This window comes from Podarcis vaucheri (assembly GCF_965113315.1).
Source record: "Podarcis vaucheri genome assembly, chromosome: 7".
Lineage (NCBI taxonomy): Eukaryota > Metazoa > Chordata > Lepidosauria > Squamata > Lacertidae > Podarcis > Podarcis vaucheri.
In genome coordinates this window covers 36,376,331-36,399,209 of record NC_138765.1, presented here as the reverse complement: position 1 = coordinate 36,399,209, position 22,879 = coordinate 36,376,331, and the positions used below count along the sequence as shown (strand labels likewise).

The 22,879-nt window shown below is 43.0% G+C and overlaps 1 protein-coding gene across 2 annotated transcripts; it reads right to left on the bottom strand.

Moving 5' to 3' along the window:
- On the bottom strand, positions 1-22,858 carry RNF19B (ring finger protein 19B). 2 transcript variants are annotated; one of them, XM_082229505.1, is made up of 9 exons: positions 21,906-22,858; positions 8,965-9,170; positions 7,685-7,826; positions 6,166-6,328; positions 5,382-5,496; positions 3,314-3,454; positions 2,749-2,956; positions 2,009-2,140; positions 1-783 (listed from the first exon to the last, which is right to left on the bottom strand). In XM_082229505.1, exons 1-9 carry the CDS (start codon positions 22,724-22,726, stop codon positions 324-326), a joined length of 2,388 nt encoding a protein of 795 aa, XP_082085631.1. In that variant the 5' UTR covers positions 22,727-22,858; the 3' UTR covers positions 1-323. The 2 variants fall into 2 exon arrangements, with proteins under 2 accessions (XP_082085631.1, XP_082085630.1); XM_082229504.1 differs by having other exon boundaries at positions 7,685-7,829; positions 21,906-22,761.
- Between the last annotated feature and the right edge of the window lie 21 nt (positions 22,859-22,879).

Genomic DNA, 22,879 nt, shown 5'->3' with positions numbered 1-22,879 from the left:
TGAATGGCAACAGGAATCTTTATTAAAGGCGTTCTTTAGGCGTATGTTTGGCAGACATACGATGTACACGCACACTTTTATGTACACTCTTACACAACTCACAGAGCATCACCAAGCGCTTGAACCAATAAATTAAAAAAAGAGAGAGATCAAGGGTTTATTATCGTGTAAGAAATGCCATTTCCCCAGAGTCAGGTTAGGGCAGCAGTCTGGGGAATCAGAAACAAAAGCCAACAATGACATAATCACCCCCACTCCTGGGTGGCCCTCACCATAGTAGAGGCAGTAACAATCAGTGTGCTTCTTCTCAGGAGAGAGCGGCCTCATACTCGGGCCTCAATGCACTCCAACGTAGAGACTCTCTCCTCTGGCCTGTGCCCTTCTGCTTGGGCACACTGGCCAATATGGGCACTTGGGCTCTCAGCACCTCTGGCGTTTGGGGGATGCAGGCAGGCAGCAGTCTGGGGATAGGGGGAATCACATTCATCAGAGGTAATGTCAGGCACATCGTCCGACTGACTGTCTGAGCTCTCCAAGTCACTTCGGATGCTTTCAGGCTGTGCTAGAGTGATGTCCCAGGTTTTGCTAGCAATGCAGTCTTTTTGCTCACAGCTTTGGTGGTTGCACATCTGCTCCTGCTCTTCTTCTGCTTCCTCCTCCTCCTCATTCTCTGCCATCTGAGTGTGAACATGGAGAGAATCCTCTGTGCTGCTCCCACTAACAAGCTGGTAATGGCTCGGCTTGGTCTCTATGTCCACCTGGATCTCCATATTATTACACTCTCTGTGGAAGGAGGAGCCCATGTGAGTTCTAGGAGACAACTTTTATTTTAGAAATATTTATTGCAATTCTGGAGTTCTGGCAAGCTAACATTTCTAATATAGTTTTTAAAAACCTACTACAAAATAAACAGTATAATACATGAACAAGGCCCCACAACGTATTGCTATGTATCCCTGATGTGTGTGCGCTACCTGAGCCTGTGGCTAGAAAAACCCCAAAATGTTAGCATCATTAAGTCACTGCTCCAATGTGGGTCCATCTGTGTGCGCAAAAACATACACTTAAGACACATAGACAGACAGATGTTTTTTAAACACTGACAAAGAATAAACCCTGCTGGATCAAGCCAAAGGCTCATCTAGTCCTGCTCTGAACCTCACTCTTGCAGCCTGCAACAGCGGTACAACCAATTCAAAATAATGAGATGGCTAACTCCTGCAAGTGATTTGAACTGTCATCCTGAGTTTCAGCAGCCTTCCCTGATTCTAGGTCACACACAGAACTAAAAAATCCTGAAAACATTCCACATAACTTTATGCAAAAGTTGTTGCTTCCCACTAGGTGCTGCAAGCCTATAAGAGCAGGCAACAGTTGAAGTACACTGAGAGCCCATAGAAATATGTTAGCTGAAACAAAGTGGTACAGTGGACCCTCGGGTTACATTACCTTCGGGCAACGTAACGTTCGGGTTGTGAACATGGCAAACCTGGAAGTATATACTTCCAGGTTTTGCCGTGTGCGCATGCAAGGAGCGCTCTATCGCGCCGCGTGTTGTGCAGAAGTGGCGCCTCATGTTGCAGACTTTTGGGGGTACATACAGACTCCCGGAACGAATTAAGTACATATCTTGAGGGTCCACTGTATCTGAAAATTTACTCTTTAAGTTAGTCGCAGAATAATGAAGTATCCAGTATGTGTATTCTTATGTCTTAGCTTCCGGTTAATTTTTCACTACACATTAATCAGCCCCTGCAGCTAAATACTTCTGAATGATCTGCAGAGAATGATAGTCAACAAAGTCCACACCACGCCACGTTCATCCAACTTTCCATCCAAATCTGCCATACAAGAAAAGGCTCTTCTCACTAAATGAGGTTTTCCATAGAAAATAAGTTATGGTGACTTCCTGCCAACATCTTTTAACAAGTTCAGAACAAAAATGATGGGCTTTCTTCAGAGACTGCTGACCCCATTACAAACACAAACTATAACTGCATTAACATACCTGTCTTGGGGGTTGTAAGAACTAATGATGGAGCCTGCCATAGCTCGCGTGCTGGCATTGTCACTGATGGCTCCAAGGCTGACCGAGTCCTTCGGGAAAATCTCTTTCTGGACATCAGCCTGCACTTCCAGCCTGGGCAAGGGACAGGAATTTATTAGGCTCTTTATACTAATGTAGCTCTCCCACCTCACTTGATGTTTGACTACACAAAGGAGTTATTTAATTCACAAGAATTAAGCATAAAGTGACTCAGTTTTAAGCAACAACTTATTTTGCTGAATTTTGCTTTGCCTGTTTTTCTCTAGAACAGGATTAGGTCATGTCTGTGGTCATGACTAACAGTTCCTGTGTAGCACTTTCCCATACATTCTACAGTCAAATTCTGGGCTGTACATTTGGTGCTGGATAGAGATTTGATTACACAGCTGCCTATTTCAGACACTGGATCAGAGGAACAGACCTTATAACCTTATGATTCAGGAGGCAAGCTTTCTTGTCATTGTGCCAATGGGATGTTAAAGTATGCAAGACAATACATGACAAAAGGACAGAAAAGACTTAACCCAATTCATTTTTATTTCCAATCTAATAGAACCAAGAAGTAAGAACAGGGGACATTCTTGCATGGGAACACCTAGCATGGGGTTGTGCAATACAAGCAAACTAGGTTTACTTATGACTGAGTCTCAAATCCATGATATCACACACAGGTGCTGTAGCCTAAATGAACTTTTAATTACCTGCTGTACTTTCCTTTCCCACCCAAGAGGACTCCACCGCTCAGGGTGCCCCCCGAGAGCGCAGCAAAGCTGGCTGTCTCACTGTAGTTGCCCTGCATGACACTGAGCCCATCAGTAGGGCTCCCACTGGTGCTCAGCACACTGGTAAGGCCTTCAATGCTGCTTTCCCCAATGCTGGGATTCTTCAGAGCCCTCCAAGCATCCGCCACTAGAGTCAATGAAAAATATAAGAAGGAACATAACACAAAAGGTGACTTGACAGCAGCATTCCTACATTAGTCAGTTGTTCTATGTAAACTAGCATACCTGGAAGCAAAACAATGAAGCTGAATGAATTTGGTAGTTTTAAATATTTTCGTCCCTATCAGTCTGGAGCAGCAAGTGAAGAATATGTACAAAGTAATGTGTTTGTAATGTTAGCAAGAAAGAGAAAGAAAATCAAACTGACCTTACAAGTTCACCCCATCAATTATCTAACCCTTCCACTTGCTGCTGGATACAGCTGTTAAGCACAGTCCTAGTTGTTTTTCCCCATCAAGATGTAAAAACACAGTTACTTCTTTACCTGTAATTGGCCCATCATCTTCATCAAACTCGATTTTGACTCCTTTCCCATTGGCTGTGCTAACTCCACAACCACCACCACGACACAAAGAAATTGGCACAACACCATAGACATATGCCAACATAATAGGGACTCCAATACCTGGAAAAAAGAATAAAAGTTAGTAGGAAACCAGAATCCTGCAAATACAGGTACATGTCCTCTCTGCACATTCTTCAAGGACAGGATGAGTGACATCTCGCTCAGTTATCTTCTTACCACCATGAAAGTGCTTAGTCAGAGACTAAGAACACTATCAACTGGAGAGAAGAGTAGTTTGCATAGATTACACAGATGGCTACTAGAAGAACATCAGTAACATGTAAGTAGCTTGCCTTTCTTTCTTGCAGTTTGTGCGCTGTTCCATAACTGAGTGATTGAAAACCTCAGGAGAATGTCTCTTTCAACTGCAGTACCAGCACAAACTTTCACATCAAGGATTAAGCGAGCATAGTGGGAGCTTTGTAGTATAATAAACACACCCAAGATATCCTGAGAAAGTAGCCATTTCTCAATTGATATTTGTGATTATAGGCTGTTTAGCCAACTAGCAAAGCATGAAAGTTGAAACAACCAAACAAGAGAGCTTTGAAACCAGTTTGCCTTCGACTAAGTCACAACAAACATTTTATTCTAGCAAATATCCTTGGTTCTATGAAGATACAAGACAATTATGAAACTGACACCCAGCGTGTGCAAAGCGAACTTCCTGTCATTGTGGGGGAGGTGGGGAGATGAATGACTTTATATCTCAACTAAGGTGAAAACAGGAAATAGATTTCGATTAAAGGTGAGGTCTGGTTGACAAATCACCCTGTCCTCGTGAAAGGCAAAGCTTAGCAAGAGAACAGGGATAAATAAAATTCTTCTAAAAACATAATTGTTAAAGAGTGAGAAAATGCTGATCTATGGCAGGACTGAGGTGGAGGAACATGGGTCCAGAGGGAAAATATCAAACATTAAACATGACACAGGGTCTAAACTTTAAGAAGTAGTAAATATACAAAAGTATATCCATTTTGCATAAGAAGACCTCCAAGTGGAAGGGTTTTGTTCATTCAAAAATATCAAGTTTAGTTCCTTGGAGGTTATTTGGTTGGGATGTATCTATTAAACTGTGAGATCAAGGGACTGTGAAGTATGGTGAAGAGTTCTGATATTCTTCTCACTCTATGTCAGATTAGAAATGGAAGCATCTGTACTTGTTGTTCTGGGCACAGTGAAAAGACTCTTAGCGCTGTAGAGATAGCACATAAAACCAGCAGCAGGTATTGCGAATCACAACAAGAGATCTATAGAGTTGCAGTTGATATTAATGTAAAAGCAAACATCCTCTAGATCTATGAATGGAAACCATATCAAGGGGATTAGCAAAAGAAACCATATAAATCTACTGGGTATGGATAAAGGAAGCAGAGCTGCTTCTTTTTGAAAGCATGCTCTGTTGCTTGGACACAGCTACCTATTTAAGTAATGTTAGGGAAGGTATTGACCAAGGCTCATTTTCAAGGAAAGACACACAACTTTTTATTGAGTTATTATTTCAAGCAAAGAAGGGAGTGACAATGTTCAACCTCATTCAGCATGGCTTATTGTAAAAGATGCTGTGGTACTACAAGAGCTGGAGGGCACCATGTTGACTGCCCCTGCTATAGAAAGCAGAGGTGGTGCATGGCAACATTAATATAAATGATAGAAAACTCCATAACTATATAGGGACAGGAAGGAGAAAGATAGTTTTGTTTTCCTGAGCTCTCTCAAAGGAAGTCCTTGGCTGTACCACTTCCACAATACCAGAAGATTATTGAGCAGAAAGGAATTCACCACCACTCTGCAAAGCATGAACATTGACCACCACCACCTATCCCAAGTTCTGCAGATGCTCTGCAAAGGCACTGCATTGCATCCTGAACTGAAATATATGTGTTCCATGTAATTAAATTATAACCCATCTAAGGAGTGTTGGGGTTTGGAAATTCTTAACGCCACTGTCAGACTGTGCTTTCTAACACAGAACTCATCTACTTACCTACACTGACAGCAGCAATGACAGGAGATGCAATCACAGATAAGGTTACTCCACCAGTGATGGCCAGGTTCCTCTTGTGCTTAGAGGTTTTTTTCCCCTCATACCTGCTATGAATCTGATATAAGAAGAATCAAGGATCAAACAGGCAATGCAACACAAAGAAGAATGGTATTCTAGGAAGAATTTACCTATTGCAGCTCTTAATAGTTTATAGCAGAGACTGATTCTCCAGAAAAAAGAAAAGAGGCTGAAGGGCTCTCTAGAGGTGGAAGTCTCACTCTGTCCATAACTGGACAGGCTGGCAGAAATCAGAGCAGGGACCATCAACAAGAATCAATGCCTCAAAATCAGCAGCAACTTCAATGAAACTTACTAGGCATGCAAAGCCGCAGGTAATATGCAGTTGGGCTGACCACTCACGTGTTCTAAGGAATATTACCCACCCCAGGTCCCACAACGCAAACTTCAATTATCACTGAAATCTCTCCACCTCCAACCTAAGAGTAGCCTCCTGGATCTGACTATAGGCCCTTCTAGTCCAGCACCTTGTTTCTCAGTAGCCAACCAGATGCCAATGGGAAGTCCACAAACAGCTATGTGTACAAAAGCCCTCCTCCACTGTCATTCCAATGATTAATATTCAAAGGCATGGTGTAATATATTGTATGGTCCCTCTTAACTATCAGGGGAACCACCACCACTTCTGCACCTCCCCTCTCCCCTGCAAAAAAACCATCAGCCTTGTAGTTGGATTTAATTCAGCATATACAGTTATTATTCTTACCTTTCTTCCAACATAAACCGGGATTCCAATGACCATGGCTGGAATGGCAATGCCAGCAATGAGGGAAATACCCACTGGGGCACCAATCAATGTTCCGAGCTGCCAGAGAATCTTCTTTTTACGACTCCATGGCTTCTTGCCCCAGAATGTGCAACCAGAAGGGCTGCAAGAGATTTTATATTTGGTCTTAAGAGGAACAAGATTCAAAAATGGGGGGAAGGCAGACACCTGCCCACAAAGATTCTACCAAACCTCTCCCCTCCTCTTCCTGTCCAAGTAGCTAAAGGTGTGTCTACAGCACAGATGGGGAACTGTTTGGACTCTGCGCAGCAGCGTTAGAAACTGAGATATGAAAGCTAGGAGCTAAATGGCACCTTAAATCTAGGTTATGCACACAACAACAGAATATCTAGATGCGCTTTTTTAATAACAAGAATACAAAAATGAAAATGAATGAACTGCAGCTAAAGTCTTATGTTCATTTTTCACATGGTCTAGTCCTCATCTGAAGACTGCAAAAAACAAAGCCATTCTTCCCCTGTCCACCCCCCCTAATATTCTTAAGAGGGTTTCTCTTCCAGTCTTCAGAGAGTGGCTGGAAATGGGGAGGCAGAAAAAAGTCCTCCTTTCCTCCCACTGTGCAGTTTTAATCTGAAATCTTAGGATCAGAAACTGCTCTCGCTGATGAAATTCCCTGTCGCAAAACGTGCCTAGAACAATGGGAGTTTCGAATGCTGCTGAGGCATGCATTCCCTCGCTGCCAACCCTCCAAGGGCCACATGCCAGCAGTGGGGGGCGGGCAGGGCACACTTTCTCACAGACACATAATACGCACACACATGTATGTACACAGTACACAGCCCCCCACCCCTGCAGCTGATCCATGTATAGTCATGGGTAAAAGAAAGTGCACCTCCTTTGAATTCTGTGGTTTTACATATCAGGACATAATACCAATCATTTGTTCCTTAACAGGTCTTAAAATTAGGTAAAAACAACCTCAGATAAACAGCAATACATGACATATTACACCAAGTCATGATTTGTTTAACAGAAATAAAGCCAAGATGGAGAAATCGTGTGTGAAAAACTAAGTGCACCCTTACTGTTTCCATAGGAATTAAGAGGATAAATAGCAGACAGGGGCTGCTAATCAAATGCTCTTGCTTAATTGATCATCAGCAAGTGTATCCACCTCTATAAAAGCCAAATATTTTAGCAGTTTGCTGGCCTGGAGCATTCAGGTGTGTTTTAACATAATGCCAAGGAGCAAAGATGACAGAATGCTCTTAGAGAAGCAAGTGCTGCTGCCCATGAAATTGAGAAGGGTTCTAAGGCCATATCCAACCAATTTTAAGTCCATCATTCTACATTTCTAAGTATGAGAACACAAATTAATATTTTATCTGTTTTGATACTCCCACAGCACAGTATCTTTTGAGTAGTAAAGGTTTTGGACCACAGCAACATAGCTCTAGCAAGGTAGAGCAGTTTGAGGGCATTTTACCCTCCAACTTACCTGAGGTAATGCAAATCAGAGATTTCCTTCATACAAAGCCAGCAGAATTCACAGCCACATACAGCACAAGTCATGTGATTACAGCTGCCATCATTCATCTTGATGATGTAGGCACTGCAACGTGGGCATGGCTTGATGTCATCTGCTATGGAATTGAAAAGGAGAATCCAGTCAAATTTTGTGCACCTAAATAAATCCCAAGAAGGAATTGAAAACCTTTGAGATCTTCCATTGTAAGAAAGAAGGTAAAAGAACCACCAGTCTTACTCTTCCAGCCCATCCTCCTTTGAATGAAAAAAGTGTTTAAATCATGTGGCAGGTCAAGATTCAAATACCTCATTGTTTCTAATTCAATTGACTGTGCTTAGGACCATGGCCTGACTTACTTATTTACCAAATTTAAATCTCACCTTTCCTTCATGGAGTTCAAGGGAGAATATGCTCCTCCCTCCCACCCCCATTTTATCCTTACCACAATCCTGTCATATAGGCAGGGGGGCGGACTGAGAATGAATGTCTGAAAGTCACTTGGTAAGGTTATTGCCTGAGAAACTCATTCTTAGTCTAAAAGGGTAAGAGTATCTGGACCTGACAAGTAATTCATCCCTGATATTTTTAACAAGGCTGCATAGGATCATAGCTCATTATTACTGCAAGTCCTTTAAATTCAGGAGGTCCCAATTTCAGTCCCCGGCATCTCTAGTTATATCAAGTGATGGGGAAAGACCTCTGCCTGAGACCTTAGAGAGCCACTGCCAGTCAGATTAAACAACACTGGGCTAGATGGAGAAACAGTTTGACCTAGCAGAAAGCAGCTTTCTATGTTCCCAACTCCACCAAAACACACTGCTGTTGCCAGCATGCAATTTGAAGAATGACATTTGATTTGAACTAGTTATGTTCAATAGTTATGTTATGTCTGAGGTAAAAGTTTTATATCTCATTTGAAGCAAGTGGGTACTTTAAAATAGAGGTGTGGAATCTTAGACCTCGGTGCTAAAAGCATCCCTCAAGGCCTCTCTATCCAACCTTGAGATTCTTCTCAGGCCACATCCCTTATTCTCCTCAAGTAGTTTTGCCTGTCCAGAATGTGTCCTTGAACTGTATTAATGCTTCCTGCTTGCCTAGATAGAGGAGTGTATGTGTATAAACCTTTGCCTTTTACATTGCTGAAATTTAGCTACCATACAAATGTAAAAGTCACATTTAATCAAGTCAATCTCTTTCCGAGATCTTCACACACAACTGCAGTAACTGGCAAGTAGCTCACTGGTACATACCTGGTCCAGATTCTTGTCCATAACTGAGGCCTGAGGTGTGCTTTGTCCGTACCCGCAGAGTTTGTGCTCTTTGTTGACGGGCCATGTCGCAAGTTTGGTTTGGGTGCCATATCTGCTTGCAGTGATAGCAAAATTCAGTCTGGCAGCCTTCTCTCTCACACGTCAGTTTGGGGCAGCTTGCACATCCATAGGCAATAACAGCATAACTAAGCAAAAAAGGAAATGGGAGGACAGTGTTTTGTTTGGGACTTGTATTGACAAAACTGGACTATGTGAAGTAAAGCCACAAAGACAACTGTCTCTGTACAAATCTACTCAGCCACAATTAGCCTAGCTTTCTCAGATTTACTACCTATATCTCAGCAAAAATTAAGGTACTTTATTCGATGTACTGTACTGTAGTTAACATCTACAATCTAACATATTGTTCTCTTCCTTGGTGAGAACAAGACATTTACTGACTTGCTTGTGTAACATTCTAAGAGCTCTAACCATGAGAAGCCTGTCATTATAAAGTTAGTTTTCTCCCCATCTCCCTTAATGGGCTTATAGTTAGTACTTTGGAAACAGAAGCACCAATTGGCAAACAATTTCTACCTGAGCACAAAAAAGAAGTCAGAGGAGAGGTAAAAAACAATTCCTTGTCCCAGAAGCTACCCACCATGCACAAAAAAATGACACAAGGAGGTTGTCTAACACTGTAGTCTGCATATTTTGTAAGGGTCAGAAATATCACCCTTGTTACTCTTCTGGCTTTTAATTCCCAAATAATTCAGGTTGCATGACTATTTCTCAGATCTTGCAGCATCAGAAATCTGGAATAGTCCACATGATTCCCAATCTCTGGGAGCTGGAGAAACCATTTTACCCAAGTGTAGCACAGTTAGAAAAGGTGACCATCATAAACCTACATGCCAATATACAGATTCCAAAGACAGAAAAGGAGGTCCATGTATGTCTGTAGGACTGCTCTATATTTCTAGTATACAAAAATGCCCAGTACCAACAGAGAGGCAGATTTAAATATATTAACTAGCACCACCTGTTATCAAATGGATTACCCTCAATTCATGCAAGTCCTCAACAAAAACAATTATGTTTCATCAGGAGATATAGAAATATGCATGACTACAGAGCATTCTTCCTTTCATTCTGCACTGTCAAAATTCAGGTAATTTCAACTTCCCCAGCTCAGTCAAATTCTGCAGAACATGCAACCAGAATAAAACATGTCTAGGGTTTTTTTTGCAATGTACTTAACTTGCACAAGTTATTTTAAATGTAACATTCATTTTTTTTAGTGGATGTGATTCCAGAAAGCTATAGTTCTTACATGGAGGACAGGGCTGCTTCTGGGGGGAGGCCCTGCGCTGTACAATTTGTATGCAGCTGCTGGGGGAATCTATACTTCCTTTTTGTCAGTTTGATAACCTCCTAGCAGGTGGGGAAAGAGGCTTTGACTATCCCAGCTCTTCTAAACTGAGTCCCCACTGGGGAATTAAGCCCCCTCTAGCCATTCCACCCTATCATTATCAGGAAGACAACTGCTGTCCTACAAGAATCATCTTTCACAAGGAGAGCAAGAGGACAGCTGATAACATCAAGTTCAATGACATAGTGTTAATGACAAACCTTTCAGTCTTGAAGGTACAGAAGCCAATACAGTGGTGCCCCGCAAGACGAAATTAATTCGTTCCGCAAGTTTTGTCGTCTAACGAATTTTTCGTCTTGCGAATCACGAAATCCCATAGGAATGCATTGAAAATCAATTAATGCGTTCCTATGGTCAAAAAAAGTCCAAACAAAGCCAAATTTGGTACAACAACAGTTTATTAACTGCTCTTTAAAGTCACACATACTGTAAAGAGCAGTTCAAAAATTGAAGGGAAAATAAATAAACTTTATAAACAAAACATGTCTTTGTTTTTAGACAAAGGAAACAAAGTCGCGAGACGTTTTCGTCTTGCGAAGCAAGCCCATAGGTGAAATTCGTCTTGCGAGGCAAATCGAAAACGGAAAAACCTTTCGTCTAGCGAGTTTTTTGTCTTGCGAGGCATTCGTCTTGCGAGGTACCACTGTAATTAATTCTCAAGACTCCTTTAATCCATTCATGTTTTGCCTCTTAACTACCCGCATTTCCACAGCCAAAACTACATTGAGAACAGAATCTACAAGTGGGACCTGTAACAAAACACTGAAGTGCTTTTATTTAAGGTTCCAGGCAGCAAGCCAGGCCCTTTTCCAATACACTGCATTCCAATTCACATGCCTACACCCACCCTGTTTTCTGGGTGTCTCCCCTCACTCCGTCAGTTTTCAGCACCTACTGAGCAGTCTCAGTCTTCATATAACCATTTGGTTTTAGTGGGTCTAGGCAGGAGGAGAGTCACTGTGGTTCATAAGCTATCACTGCATTCACCAGAGAACTTCTCCCCATTGGAGCAGGCTTAGATGGCCTGCACCTGTTGTTGGGCCAGATAGATTGGGGTTGCTATCAGATGTTCTACCCACCCTGCTGCTAAACAAACAGCTTCTCTGACCCAGCTGAAGGAGGTGTCCTTGACTGTGGTGTTAGTGAACCCCAGGACTGTTCTGGAGAATTCAAAGTTCATGCCTAATCTGCCTCTACTGGACCAGCCTCCACTGCATCCATGAAGCTGTCTCAGCATATTTTTGCACGGCCTGACATACAAGATGGGATATAACTTTGATTTCAGTCTTTGCCACAGGGTGTGAGAGACATTGTCTGGAGATGTGAAGGTATTGTTACAGCGCTGCTGTTAGATCATTTCTTGATGAGATTTGGTGTCATTTCTTATGCAGAAAGAAACGCGATTTATTTTTCTACTTGATTCTTTGCATCCCTCAGGTTTGAATACTGAAATTGATTATAGTTGCTTTCTATAAGTCATTACTAATGCTTGTATATATAACACCTGTTTATGGATAAAGTTTGTTTTACATTTGTTGTTTTAAAGGGGTAACTTTAAGAAAACCTCACAGCTGCAGATTTCTGTCACCTGTAACTAAAATCAATGCTGCGCCTGTCTATATAATCTTACATTGTAACAGTTGTTGTTCACTGCAGAAACCACTATGTTAGAAGTTCTATTATCTTGATACTTCATATATGGTATGTACTTCTATAGCACAATTGTTTATATAATTTTAATTTTTTAAAATATGTTGAATTACGACATTATATTCATTTATATTACTTAGAATATGTACAATGGATGAAGCCCAGGAGGGCGAGTTCCATGACTTTGATATACTACATATGAACATGTACCACTGATGAAGCCCATGAGAGTGAAACAAGGCATTATTCCGAAAATCCTTGTCAAGACTGTGGAACTGTAGTAGGCTCCAATTTGGACTTTATGAACATATGTGGAACAGAAACTAGAAGACATTTGGTCTTTATGAATGAACTGATTTATTGGGACTTCCATCTATATTATTGCACTTTGTGTGCTGTTTATGTGCAAGATAAACATTTGATATTGTGATAAGAATATATAGGAGTATTGTTTATGTGAATGCACAGCCGGTTACATCTTGTGTGTTTGTCAAATGTATTTCATGTAACGCAAGCCTTGATGTTGTTTTGCGAGATTTGGTGTCATGACAAAAATCCCTCCCTGCAAGCGTAAAGGGTCTATCAGAATGGTCTACCATTGAAGACTTATGGAATCCAACTGATTCTTGAATGCTCTGGGGATGTTTCCTGTCTTGATGTGGAACAGTGAGATGAAGCAGGCTATCAACAAAATTGCCCTCAAGCCCTCTGTCTGACACTGTGGAGCCTGAGTAACACTGTGGTTCTCTGCAGAACTTCAGACAATGACATAGAACAGATGATAGGTAAAGCACATTTGGCCTAAGATGTGATGTGAGAGTGACTGAACATAATTGTGCCTATTGTGTGGTGGTGAAGGCACCAAAGGCTTAACTCGCTGCCACCACTGTGTCCTCAAGTAGCTGTCCAGCAGATCTTTTCAAAGTGGCATGTGCTTTACTTATATCTGCTCCAGCAAAAAGTAGGCTGGGACCCTCTGAGGCCTGCTGTAATAATTTTGCTAGGCACCAAGTAAAGGTAAAAGCATTCATCTCCACAATGATCTGAACACCAAAGTTAGAAAGGATATTGGTGAGGTTTCCAACTCATCATCTGGTTTAGTCCTGTAGGATCAGTTTCAGCTAAAGAGGACTGAGGATGTAGAAAAGATATTTGTAACAGTTTGTCCTACCATATCCTTGCCCATCAAGGCTAATTCAAGCTAGCAGGAATGGGCTGGCAAGGAAAGTCCAGGGACTGGTGAATGTGTCATTATGCAATGGGGTAGTGCCAGACAACCTTAAAGATGTGGTTGTGTGACCACTCCTCAATAAGCCCTACCTGCAAACCAAGGTTTATGATTAACTACCTCCTGAACACAGGTTCTCCCTTTTTAGCCAAATCAAGAATGGTGGAAGTCCTAACACAGGCTTATTGGAGGATACTGATTATCTTGAGCCATTCCAGACTGGCTTCAGGTCATAGTATCCTCCTGATCAGCTTTGTAAGATACAAGTTGAGGGCACGATATTGCAGTGGTTCTGGTCCTATCTATGGGGTTGGTTCCACAGCTTCCTTGCAGTTATGCTATGGGGTGCTGCAGGGCACTATTCTATTGCCAGTGCTATTTAACATCTACAGATAGCCATAGGAGTGGTCATTTGAAGTTTGGAGGCAAGTTCTATTTCTCTACTACATTTGAGTCGTGAGTGTCATGCATGACGTTCAGAAACTGAATTTGAATCTATCCTGGCACTTGCTGCTAGCCTCTTGTTTCTGCCAAAGTTTTTAAAGTGTAAAGCAGATTTTTATACAAGCAAAGCACTAGTTACAGGGTATAGAAGGTACAAGAAAGGTTTAGATGCATGGCTAGGCACAAGTGAACACATTGAACTAACAAACAGCATGCCCCATCAGCCTGTTGAGGAGGGGGGGTGTGGTAAGGAGCTGGAGTCTTTGGAGTGAGCAAGCAAATTAGCATTCCCCTGAGTGGGTTGGAACTGTGGTTTGTTCATGCAGGTGCCAGTACCTCCATGCCCTTGAAGACGGAAGTGGAGTTGGCTCCGCATCCAACCTACTCTGTTGCCTCCCCAAAAGGCAGCAGCTCATCACTAACAAGAGGCAACATCAGAGGTGGTTCCACAATAGCAGAGGTCTGACTAGAGGCAGCTGTTATCACAGAACAACAACATATCTCTGTCAACCCACTCGATCCCTCCCCTGAATCCAGTTATGCAGTCACTGCCCCCTCCTTTAGTTGAGATTCCTGCATTACAGGGGGTTGGACTAGATGACCCTCAGGGTCCCTTACAACTCTATAATTCTATGATTCAATTCTGTGGGATCCCAATTTCATCTTCCACAACCCACTGGGACCCTTCTCTATATTGCCAAACTTCAACTCCCCAAGTTCTTATTTTTCATCTGGATTGGACCAACCGCTCCACAAGACCTCCACAGGACTCATGGCAGAATCCTTAATGAAGTACATTGTGGGTGGATGTTTTTGAGTCTGGAAATAGGGGAATCTGCCAGTTCTAGATGGGGTTGGACTCCTTTTGGAAGGACAAGTGCACAGTTTGGGGGTACACTTTAATCCATCTTTGTCACTGGAGGCCCAAGTGACCTCAGTGGCAGGAAATGCCTGGCAGGTCTGCTAAATATGATTACAGGGATACCCAGCTACTGTGATCAACATGCTGGTAACCTTACAATTGGGTTACTGTAACACATTCTATGTGGGCTAACCTTGAGGTTGGTCTAGAAGCTGCACCTAGGTTGCTGAAGCTTCCTACTGCACACATGTAACATCAATAAAGAGGCATCTGCAATGGCAGTTCATTAGCTGCTGAACAAAGTTTTAAGTGTTGTTTTTGACCTCTGAAGCCCTAAACAGCTTGGGAACAGATTACAGTATATTCAAGACTCCCTTTTCTTTATAGTCCATCAGTGACACTGTGTTATTTGGGTGGGGCACTTCTGACTGCACTGCTTAGTTGGCTGGAGGGACAACTATTGTGGCACCCATTTTGTGGAATAAGCTCCCCATGGAGATCAGGAGAACAGTGGTGATAGGATAATTTCACAGATAGTTAAACACCATTCTGTTTATCATGACATTTTCCAACAGACAATTTTAAGATATTTTTGGGTTCTAGCTGCTGAAAAGATATGACTATCTAGTATTTTAACTGTTAATTGTATTTATTTATTTTATTTATTTGCATATTTTGAACTGCTTTGAGGTGCACAAATTTATAAATAAAAAGCTGTATGTATACAAATATAACATAGTATAGTATGATATAATATAATAAATATAATATATAATACAATACAAATCAATAAAAATAGATATAGAATCCTGCTTCTACCTTGACCTCAAGTACCAATCTGCCTACCACCTTTCACTTCCACTGACTGAATGAGAGCTAAATACATGCCCCACCCTATTCATGCTCTGCTCTACTCATTTACTGGTAATTCTGCCAACACAATGAATTTATTTTAATGCTCTGAAATTTCCCCCTCAACCTCAGGGAAAAATACAAAGCAACGAATGTCAGACAGCAGCACGAGCTGACTACAATGAAAAAGGTAGTTCCAGATTTGTATGCAGATCTAACTGTGCACTAGAAGACCAACATTACCATGGAAACACACCCTTGTGTTATGTCTGCAGTTTACCTCCCTAGGCAGAATAGCTAAGCTTGCCAATTTATGAAGATGCTTGAAGCATGGGTGGGATGCAGAAACCATGAGGATTTTGCATGCTATTTTTCTCAGAACATGCTTTTACTGCAGTCTCACAGAGAAACTGAACTATGAAACCTATGTGACAAAGATTTTCTACAAAACGTGTGAGAAGCAGGGAGAAAGAAATCATATGCATCGTTCTGAACCCACACAGATTACTGACAGCTCTTAGGTACTACTTCAGGCAGCACATATGCTATCTTGGCACCATGTACAATTGACTTTTGTGTAAATGTGACAGCTATTCATCAGAGCACATGCCCTATCCCACTGTCTCTTCCAAATGTTTTTTACACATAAAATCCCCCACCTGATAGCTGAAAAATTGATAGCTGCTGTTCAAGCAAGTGATATGCAAAACTGCAGCTGGATTTTGTGCAACCAATTTTTTTGATACTGTATTCTAACGGTATTACTAGCACTAGCAGCTGCACTGCCTGCTTGTGCTGCTCACCAACCCACCTAACCCCCCCCCACATTAACCCCCTAGAGCAGGGGTCAGCAAACTTTTTCAGCAGGGGGGTGGTCCACTGTCCCTCAGACCTTGTGGGGGGGCCGGACTATACTGGGGGGGTTGTTAACGAATTCCTATGCCTCACAAATAACCAGAGATGCATTTTAAATAAAAATTACACATTCCACTTATGTAAAAACACGCTGATTCCCAGACCGTCCATGGGCTGAATTTAGAAGGCATTTGGGCCGGATCTGGCCCCCGGGCCTTAGTTTGCCTACCCATGGGTAGATCTGTGCTCTTTCTCTATCTCTCCCTGCCTCCTGAAAATTCTATGAAGATTCAACAATTGCAAAGGGGGAAGGAAAAGCAATGGTTAGGGCTTGGGTAGGCAAACTAAGGCCCGGAGGCTGGATCCGGCCCAATTGCCTTCTAAGTCCAGCCTGCAGATGGTCAGGGAATCAGCGTGTTTTTACATGAGTAGAATGTGTCCTTTTATTTAAAATGCATCTCTGGGTTATTTGTGGGGCACAGGAATTTGTTCTCTCCCCCCCCCATATAGTCCAGCCCCCAAGGTCTGAGGGACAGTGGACCAGCCCACAGCTGAAAAGGTTTGCTGGCCCGTGCCCTAGAGCTTCCCCTTCCCACCCCATGCAATTCCAAAGCTTACTTTTCACCTCTCAAACCCCATTTCTGATGCCAGTTCTCTCTATTCTATAGACTCACTTTGCACTCATTTCATCTTCACCCCCTTGTCTGTGCCTCGTCCTCTTTTTGTGCAACACCCTTACATACAAACCAACCGCATGGTAATCTCAGGTACCTTCCTCTTCCAACAGAGAGCAACTAAGCACCTTTTTCACCTTCCACTCAATTATGAAGCTATTCCCTCTTATTCTGCAGACCCTTTCATGACTCTGCTTTAGTCTTCAACCCCATTCCCTTGCCTCTTACTACCTCTTTTTTTGCAACCCCTTTTACACTCCTATTTTTACCATCACCCCCTTTTTTATTCCACCCTCGTCCTCACTTTTCTCAACTCTCCCTTGCACACAGATCACCACTTGCATGCTTTCTCAACTCCCCTATTCTGTTGTCCCCTTTGTGGACACACACCATGATGATATACATTACTGTAACTTTAAAAATGAGTAGAATCTTAAAACCAAGACTGTCAGTTGGACTGTTCAGTTTTAAAGGATATTGTACATATATAGATGTTTGATTGTTAACAAACTAACTCTTCTAAATTACTACACTGAATCGGGAACTTCATGTTGAAGACAACACATGGTATCAGGAGTGACATACATTCTGTGAAGCTACTGTGGGATATTTGAGGGCTCAGCATCCTTTATTTCTCTGAGGAATGGAAGAGAGAGAAGTTTGAGTTCAGCAACAAGGAAAAAATACTGAAAGAGTAAAAGAGGTGGTTTTAAACTGGCAAAAGTTTGAAAAAAGCTGTGGTGGAGTAACCCGGGGGGGGGGTGCGATTTTAAACAACAGCAGAGGTTTCAGCAAAGCAAGAATGGAAGACCACTGAGGATTTTTGCTTGTTTTAAACCAAATCGGTTTTAAGAAAGAGAACAAGCAGAGATGCATACAACACAGAAGCTAACAGCACAAAGCTAAAGCAAAGCCTTTCAAAACTCCCTTCTCAGTGTACTCAAACCCTGTTTTAAACTGCCACTTTGCCCCACTCAGTGTCATCCCTGCTACTCTACTCAAACTTCTGCCATTGTTTAAAACCACTTTCCCCCTCATAATGCCTCTCTTCTTCTTTTGCTACCATGCCATGGCAACCTTCTGCGCAACCTGCCTGTAACTTTGCCCCTTACCCCACCCTGATTTCATGCAAATCCAGGATTGTGATGAGGCACTACAAATGGGGGCTACATTCTTACATTGTTATTATATACAGAGAAATGTAAAACATAACACTTTAATATGGAAACGGTCTGGTTCATTATCTCTTGCCTGTTTCCAGACTTTTAGCAGGGGTGATATTTCATTTTTAAATGAACTTCTGCAAATTTAAGAACAGTGTATTTTTTAACAAATCAAAATCTAGATTCCAACAGTGAACATCATGAAACCCACCAGTGTCTCAAGTTTGTTACAAATGATACAGTGCTGAAGCTTCTTTCAGAATGTTTCTGGATAGTCTTCAGGGTCTCTATGCACAAACTATTAGCTTAGAATACAAGGCAACCAGATAGGATATATTTCATTTCAGTGTTAAATAGCACACTAACCTTCAGAACCCTGCCACAGAAGTAGCACTATCTCAAATAAAGCAAGTTGGCGGCATCTATCCAAGAGCAGGGTGTTCCATCAGCTTGTTTTATGTTTCCTATCAAATCTGATAAATTTTGCATCAGTTGAATAGAGGAAACAGTTAAGTGATAACCAGATTCTTGCTAATTAAGCAAAGCAGAAAAACTGCCCAACAGTATTTAGTGGAGCTACCATGTGGGTGGTATGCTTGCCCACCTTCTTTTGATCTCTAATTCCTATAATTATGCAGTACGGCATAATTTGGGACTGCCCAGCAACAACAGAATCACAAGCAATTACAACAATTCCAAGAATATTCTGCAGTGCCCAGTACATTACAACTTCCCTTACCCCATGTTTTAAGATGAATGTTCTAAAAAGGACAACTTAAAGAATCATTGCTTGTACTTTCCATGCTGTGTTAAGAGAAACTTTGGGAGGCTGATTTAAAAGAAAACAGAAGTGAAAGTAAAACAAGACTTACTCAAATCTCATTCTGACTAACTGCCAAAGGCTAGGCCATTTCCCAGTTACCCAACTGGATGTTGAATCACAATGATTCAACATTTCACCACCTGCATCCCCATACATAAAATGCTTTCTTACCAGAATGTGCAAGTTTCTGTTCTTACTGAAAGTCATTGTTTACAGTTTCCTCCACTATTGTGAAAGGATAGCTTAAGGCTGCTGAACTTCTCAGCATACAGAGGGGCTGGGAAAGACCCACAATTCCCTGGCATTTTAGAAACAGGAACTTTTCAGTAAAAAAAATTCCACCACAAACCTGAAATACATGCAACACTTGTGATCAGAAAATTTCAAATCAAACTCCCCTTGCCCCTACTTCCAAGGATCACCCACTGCTCCTCATCTGTAACATCAACCCCACATCAATAAATATTCATTAATACTTAAACCAGATTCTCAGGAAAATAAATTTTACTGACAAAACGATTCTGAGCAAAGTCTACCTGCAACTAAGTAGACAGGAATGACACAAAGTACAATTCACACCTCACTGCAGGACCTAGTTAATTAACTACCATCAGCAGTGCCAACCAGTCCTTGCCAAGGATTCAAGCCACAGAATCATTTGGGAGTATCTAGATCACCATAAACTGGGACTTTCTACAGCTGTCTGACACATTATCTTCCCTCTTGATGGGCCACCCCTCCTCTGTTACTGAGACCAACAAGTCATAGTCTATAAGGTAACAATAAACCACAGCTTAAGATTTGTTAATGTCTTTTGAAGAAGGGCAGTTTATTACTAACCACCACCACTCATGGTTTCTTAGGTTTGTTTATGCTCCTTGTACTGGGGAGGAGAAATGTGGGATCAATCAAGCAGCAGGTACTACTCGTTCATGCTAAACCACAATAACCCAGAGATCCCAGCTTATCTTTACATGCCAACACAACGTATTTGAGATAGCATTTCCATTTCATATAAGTATTCCTCTTGAGGATTTGATAGCCACAGCATAGAGTGAACTGTTTCATTATAGTCTGCCCTTTAATAAATTTCTAGAGGCACAAATCCTTGTAAATGCAGTTAGTTTTGTTTACACATACATGTGCTTCCCTCCATTATTTATGTGTTGCCCTCCATTTACAGAGGGAAAGACAGTCCTTAATAAACACCTCAAACTTAAAAGGATATACTGATCTTGTAAAGTTTGTCTTCCACATGTTTTCAGTCTGCACCAAGATAACTGATCTTACACATACATCCTATTTCCCTTCCAACACTATGACCGTGTTCAGTATTACCCAATCCCTGTAAAGAAAGTGTTCATTCAAGAGATGCAGCTCCCTGGGTCCTCTAAAGGTTTAGACTACAATCCTATGAGGAATGTATATGCTGATTTGCTGGTTTTTAAATACTTAATGCAGGTTCTAGCACATCTTTGGCACTTCCAAATTATCTGATAATGAAAGTTTTGTTTTCATTTTCACTTTCACTCACACCTATTCCTTTGCAAAATTATAACCATTAGGCAGCAAAAGTAGCTGCCTTAATGAGATTGGAGAAACTCCTTTATTAAGGGCTGCAAATGATTGGAAGAAACTAAGTGCATTCAAATTGACACTTCATTGCTGGACATAGTCCTGCTGGTACACTGCATGCACTTCATCAGCAATGCTTTAGTCTTAAAAAATTCTGCTGTTTGCCACCATTTCCCCTAGGATATTGAAAGAGACAGTGTGAGCAGTTTGGGAACAGGGCACTTACTTGTCTCCCTCTGGACAGAAAAAGTCAGATGAGGCACCATTGTTGAAGCAACATTCCCCGTACTACACTTAATTTCTATAGGAACATGGAGCAGTCAGGGCTCCTTTCAAAGGAAGGGCAGGATAGAAACTTAATAAAATAAAATAGGTGAACAGTAATTAAAAATACAATACTTATTACTGCATACAATGTTCTTAGTGTTCAAGTGTTTTTCAAACACTCCTACAAGTCAGAATAAATATAAAATAATGATGTTAACTTTATTGCAGATAAGGGGCTAAAGCTAAATGGCTTGCTATGACTGTTCATGGCAGGTGAGATATGAACTATAGACACAATTATACACTATTTCCCAAATGAAGCAGCAGTGTGTGAACTAAACAAGAATATAAAATCTGCAAAAACCACCTCTCCCACAAAGCCTCTGGGCTTAATTCCCAAAGCCCTTATCCCCAACAGAAAAAAGCCAGAGGATGCTCTTCACGCCCCTTTTTCTTATATTTCCATCACTTTGCCATTTTCTCTCTAAACTATCCACTTTTAAACTGTAAACTGTTGATGGCAGAGTGACATACCATTTTTGCTCATTTCACTCTAATGCACCATGTATTCAGCTGGTACAGAACATTGGCTTGGCTACAAAGACAATATTTAGTCAATGCAAAGACACCTCCCCTGTACCTTTAAACTTTAAACTGCAGCTAGGGCTCACTGACATGACCTTTAAAAAGAGTTCTCTCCCTAGTAGTGCATGCCCGTCTGTGAACCTTGAAACCTGGTACACACCCTGCCAATCATGGCTGGCCCCAAACCGAGTACTGACTTGCTTTCGCTCTGAATTGGTGCAGGACTAAGCAGCTTGGAATCATGCTGTTCTTAGGTTTAATGTCCCCCACTGGCAAGAGCCCGCTAGGTGGTGCTGTCTGGACCTCACCCACCCCTATCTGTAACATGGGGGGCAAGATCCAAACCGGCCAACCTTTCCAGGGTTGTTGTAAAGATCACAGCAGGCTAATGCAGATAAAGCAATTTACTTCCCATAACGGCCACCAAAGTAGCAGCTGCTGTTTTTAATTATTATTATTATTATTATTATTATTATTATTATTATTATTAAGCGTGTCCTTCCTCCTGCCCCTGCCTTTGCTCTCTCTCACCCGCAGTCCGGGGCCGGGCACCACCTGCAGTCCGGGTCGGCGGCCAGGCAGCGGCGGAGCATGAACTCCTCATACTTGGCGACGAGGTGGGGCGAGTCGCGCAGGAGGAGGCGGATGTCGGCCGGGTTGAGGCGCTCGCTGCACTCGGGGCAGCTGATGTTGACGCGCGACTCGGTGATCTCGATGCGCAGGTACTGGCGGAGGCACGAGCGGCACGAGCGGTGCGGGCACGAGAGGAGGCGCGGCGCGTTGCCCGCCGGCTGCCGCACCAGGCACAGCGGGCACTCCAGCTCCGACGGGGAGGACTCCTCGCCGCCCTCCTCGCACTCCGCACCAGAAGACGACGACGAAGACGAGGTGGCGGCAGCGGCGGCGACATCGCCCTCCCCGGTAACCGCCGCCGAAGGAGCAGGAGGAGGCTGTGGCGGCGGCGGCGGCGATGAGGGCGGCGGCGGAGTGGCCTGGGTTGATGCTGCGGTGGGGCTTGCGATCGCCGCCGCCACAGCCTCCACCACCGGGGCGGGCTTGGCTTGAGGCGGCTCTGGCTTGGCCTTGGCCTTCCGCCGCCGGCGGACTCCGGCCCCGGAGGCTGAGGACGAGGCGGCCGAGGCGGCGGCCGAGAAGACGCTTTGGAAGCTGAGGAGGCGGCGTCGGCCCCGGCTGGTGCCGCTGTTACTGCCGCTGTTGCCGTCACCTCCTCCGCCGCCGGTGCCTCTGCCGCCTCCTGCTTGTCCTGAGCCGCTCTTGGGGCATTTGGCTGGCGGGGCAGCCGCGTGGATCGAGGTAGAGCGCGGCGACTCCGAGTCCTTCTCTGAGCCCATCGCGAAGGAGAGGCGGACAGCCGGCCGGAGAAAGCGGCGGCAGCGTCCCCCGCTCGGCTCTGCGCCTCCTCTGAGGTGAAACGAGAGAGAAAGGGGAGTGAGGCGGAGGGAGGAGAGAGCGCATGCGCGGCCGATTGCCCGACCAACCGACCC